We start from the raw sequence: 4186 nt of genomic DNA on the forward strand, positions 1-4186 counted from the left end.
CACCTTGCTTTAGATATTCTAGGCCAGGGGTAGGCAACCTTGGCTCTTTTATGACTGGTGGACTTCAACTCCCAGAATTCCTGAGCCAGCCATACTGAGGGGAAAGGGAGAGGTTTCCAAGCTGAGCCATGCTGGCTCAGGAATTCTGGGAGTTGAAGTCCGCCAGTCATAAAAGAGCCAAGGTTGCCTACCCCTGTTCTAGGCTCAATTGTGGTCGTAAGTTTGAGGACTTCCTGTATGTTTTTTAGGATTTGTGAAAAGCCTGAAATAATAAGTTGCTAGTCCTGTGGGCTTTTGAAGAGGCCCGTGTGAATTTTTTAGAAGGACACCGAGTCAGGTTTCCCGTTCAGGGTTTGGATGTCATTGCTGTCAATCACAGCACGAATCCAAATAATGTACGCAAGATGTCCTCAACCTACAACCACAATTGGGACTGAAATGTCCACGTTAAGTGAGACGCCGCTGATTTTGCAACTTTTTCTTCGGTGGTTCTTAAGCCAATCACTGCAGTTGTTAAGTGAATCAGGCAGTCATTAAGCGAATCTGGCTTAGCCCCTTGACTTGGCTTGCTGGAAGCCACCTGCGAATGTTGCAAACGGGGAGCTCTCTGAGCTTGGTGGTTTTCTTGCAGACGTCTCATGACCCAACTAGGCAATCTGATCAGTGCAAAAAGGGAGTAGGGTTTGTAGAGAGGAGGAAGGAAGGAAGGAAGGAAGGAAGGAAGGAAGGAAGGAAGGAAGGAAGGAAGGAAGGAAGGAAGGAAGGGGAGTCTTGGTGCTCTCTGAGCTTGGTTGTTTCCTTGCAGACGTTTCATTACCCAACTAGCTAACCTCATCAGTACTAGACTCGGTCTTATTTTCAGGGAAATACGGTATTTTGTGGTTACCGTATGTCCCCGAAAACGAGACCTAACCACAAAATAAGCCCTAATGCGTCTTTTGGAGCCAAAAATTAATATAAGACCCGGTCTTATTTTCAGGGAAATGTGAGTAGTGACTCTCATTGGTTGTGCGGGGGGGGGGGAATAATTGGTGTGGCTGTAGAAAATGGAGGAGTAGGGGAAACCACTCCCTTGTGACTTCCTCAATTGACCGCATGTGTCTTGCCTCTCTCGACAGCCCTCTGGTGCCAGCATGGAGGGTGGCGTAGATGGCCCCATTGGCATCCCCTTCCCCGACCACAGCAGCGACATCTTGAGCAGCCTGAACGAACAGAGAAACAACGGGCTCCTCTGCGACGTGGTGATCCTGGTGGACGGGCAGGAGTTCCCCACCCACCGCTCGGTCTTGGCGGCCTGCAGCCAATACTTCAAGAAGCTTTTCACCTCAGGGCTGGTGGTTGACCAGCAGAACGTGTACGAGATAGACTTTGTGAGCGGGGACGCCCTCTCGGCCTTGCTGGAATTCGCCTACACCGCCACTCTGACCGTCAGCACTTCGAACGTCAGCGAGATCCTCAATGCCGCCAAGCTGCTAGAGATCGAGGCGGTGAGGGAGGTCTGCACGGATCTCCTGGACAGGAAGATTCTGGCCAAAACGGACCAGATGGATACAGTAGATCAAATTGATCAAAGGAACCATCTCCGAGCAAAAGAATACCTGGAGTTTTTCCAGAGTAATCCCATCAACGGCCAACAGGGCACCTTTTCATGGACCAACCACGACTTGCGAGACCTTCAGAGGCTCACCTTCCGTGGCCGAGAGGAGGACGAAGAGCCGGAATGCAACGGCATGGACTTCTACTCGCAGGCCGCTCTCAGTGACAGACCAAAGGCAAATGACTGTGATCCCGACGCCAAGCACGCCATGTGGGACGAGGACGAGGTGACGGGCCAGGCACCCTTGTTCCCCGCCGCTCAAAACGGACAGTTCGGTGGACGTAGCCTGCCGGTGTCCGTGGGGGAGGACGACGGGCCAGCCGGCATTCCGTTGGACCAGCAGGAGGCGGGCGATTCTCCGGCGTTTGCTTCCGGCGGAGCCGAGCGAGAGGAGGACTCGCGGGAAGTGGACGGCTTGGCCGCCAGCGCGCTCCTGCAGCAAATGATCAATTCGGTGGGACGGCAGCAGTTGGCCGACGAGGACCGCAAGGACGACGACGGAGTCATGGATTATTACTTGAATTATTTTAGCACTTCCCAGGAGGGCGGCGAATATCCATCCTGGTCTCAGAAGGTGGAGAAGAAAATCCGTGCAAAAGCATTCCAGAAATGTCCCATCTGCGAGAAAGTCATCCAAGGAGCCGGCAAGCTCCCGCGCCATATTCGAACCCACACGGGAGAGAAGCCGTACGAGTGTAACATTTGCAAAGTTCGGTTTACAAGGTAAGAGGGGAACCGCAGAGAGGGGAAAGAAGCCGCGGGGAGGGGGGAGTTTTCCCTTGCCAAGAAATACAGGTAGTCCTTGACTTACGGCCACGGTCGAGTCCAAAATTTCCGCTGCTAATCAAGGCAGTGGTTAAGTGAATTTTGCCCCGTTTTACGACCTTTCCTGTCACAGTTGTTAAGCGAATCACTGCAGTTCTGAAGTTAGTAACACGGTTGTTAAATGAATCTGGCTTCTCTGTTGCTTGTCAGAAGGTCGCAAAAGGAGATCACGTGATGCCATGACTGTTGTCAAGGGTCCGAATTTTTGATCATGTGACCAGGGAGGTGCTGCAATGGTTGTGTGAAAAAGGGTCATTGGGCACTTTTTTCAGTGCCGTTGTAACTTTGAATGGTCACTAAACGAACGGGTATAAGTCGAGGACGACCCATATTTAAACCAATCCCAGGGGAAACCTAGCTAAAATTCCTAGAATTTGACTGAGGCCTGGCTGCAAAGTTCTTCCACTTTGCTTTCTTTTTTAACTTTTTGATTATACCCTCATAATTGGGATGATACTCCTTTGCTGGGGCACAGTGGCTCAGCGGGTAAAGACGCCGAGCTTGTCAGCTTTCTAGCCTCGGTTTGAGACCTGAGCGTTGCTGGACAGGGTGAGCTCCCATTCCTTGTTCCAGCTCCTGCCCACCTACCGTGTTTTCCCAAAAATAAGACCGTGTCTTTTTTTTTTTTTTTGCCTCCAAAAGAGGCACCAGGTCTTATTTTCGGGGTAGGCCTTACCTCACCTCCGGCACTGACAGCCCCACCCAGCCGGTCCACTTCTTCTGGGGCTGAAGTTCTGCAGCTGCATTTGGGCCTGCATTTGGCAGTCAGGCCTTTCCAGAAGGCCTAAGCAGCTGAGTACTGAGCTATGGATTCAATAGCTTGTTGCTCGGTTGCTGAGATCTTGCAGAACCGAGCTATGGACTGAACCCGTAGCTCAGTTCTTGGCTGCAAAGGCCTTCCGGAAAGTTCCGTGACTGAGAAATGCAGGCCTGGCTGCAGAAGAGGCCTCAGAAGAAGACGTGGGCTGGCGAGGAGAGGCCTGGCTACAAGGGAAGCGGATGTGAGGCGCATGGGGCAGATCCACACCCCACCCCTGCCCTAGCTTGATTTTTAGGTGTGTGCCTCGCCCCAAAACTAGGGTTTATTTTGGGGGTATGGTTTATATTAGGCCCACCCTCCAAAATCAAGCTAGGGCTTTTTGTTGGTGTAGGCCAGGGGTAGGCAACCTTGCCCCTTTTATGACTTGTAGACTTCAACTCCCAGAATTCCTCAGCCAGCATGGCTCAGCTTGGAAACCTCTCCATTTCCCCTCAGCATGGCTGGCTCAGGAATTCTGGGAGTTGAAGTCCACCAGTCATAAAAGAGCCAAGGTTGCCTACCCCTGCCTTATACATTTGCCCTCCATATGGAGAATGCTAGGCCATTTTCAGTCCGATTTTGAAGGTTGTTTAATTTGCTCTTTCTACACTTCCTTCCAACAATTGGGACAAGACGTTCCCAAATTTGACTGGGCCATCTTATCAAGATCAGAATGCGCTTGTTCATATTTTTAGCTGCTGCACGGCGAAGACTCCTCTGGTTGATAAACGGGCAGTCTACGGCTAGTCTTCGACTTACGACACAATTCTACATTTAGGCAAGAAAAACCAAATGCACAAGTACAGCATAGGTGGCACCTTGCTCAATAGTAGTAACTGTGAGAGGGACCTCGGAGTCCTAGTGGACAATCACCTAAATATGAGCCAGCCGTGTGCTGCAGCTGCCAAAAAGGCCAACACAGTGCTAGGCTGCATTAACAGAGGGATAGAATCAAGATCACGTGA

General features: G+C 51.2%; 1 protein-coding gene across 1 annotated transcript in view; it reads left to right on the forward strand.

The window, feature by feature from the left end:
• The first annotated feature begins 1133 nt into the window (after nucleotides 1-1133).
• Nucleotides 1134-4186, forward strand: part of ZBTB7A (zinc finger and BTB domain containing 7A) — a 13516-nt gene continuing 10463 nt past the window's right edge. Inside the window, exon 1 of the mRNA XM_015825085.1 lies at nucleotides 1134-2320. Coding sequence (XP_015680571.1) covers nucleotides 1134-2320 — 1187 coding nt within the window. The remainder of the gene's footprint in view (nucleotides 2321-4186) is intronic.

This window comes from Protobothrops mucrosquamatus, unplaced genomic scaffold, assembly GCF_001527695.2.
Source record: "Protobothrops mucrosquamatus isolate PMUCROS unplaced genomic scaffold, P.Mucros_1.0 scaffold2476, whole genome shotgun sequence".
NCBI lineage: Eukaryota > Metazoa > Chordata > Lepidosauria > Squamata > Viperidae > Protobothrops > Protobothrops mucrosquamatus.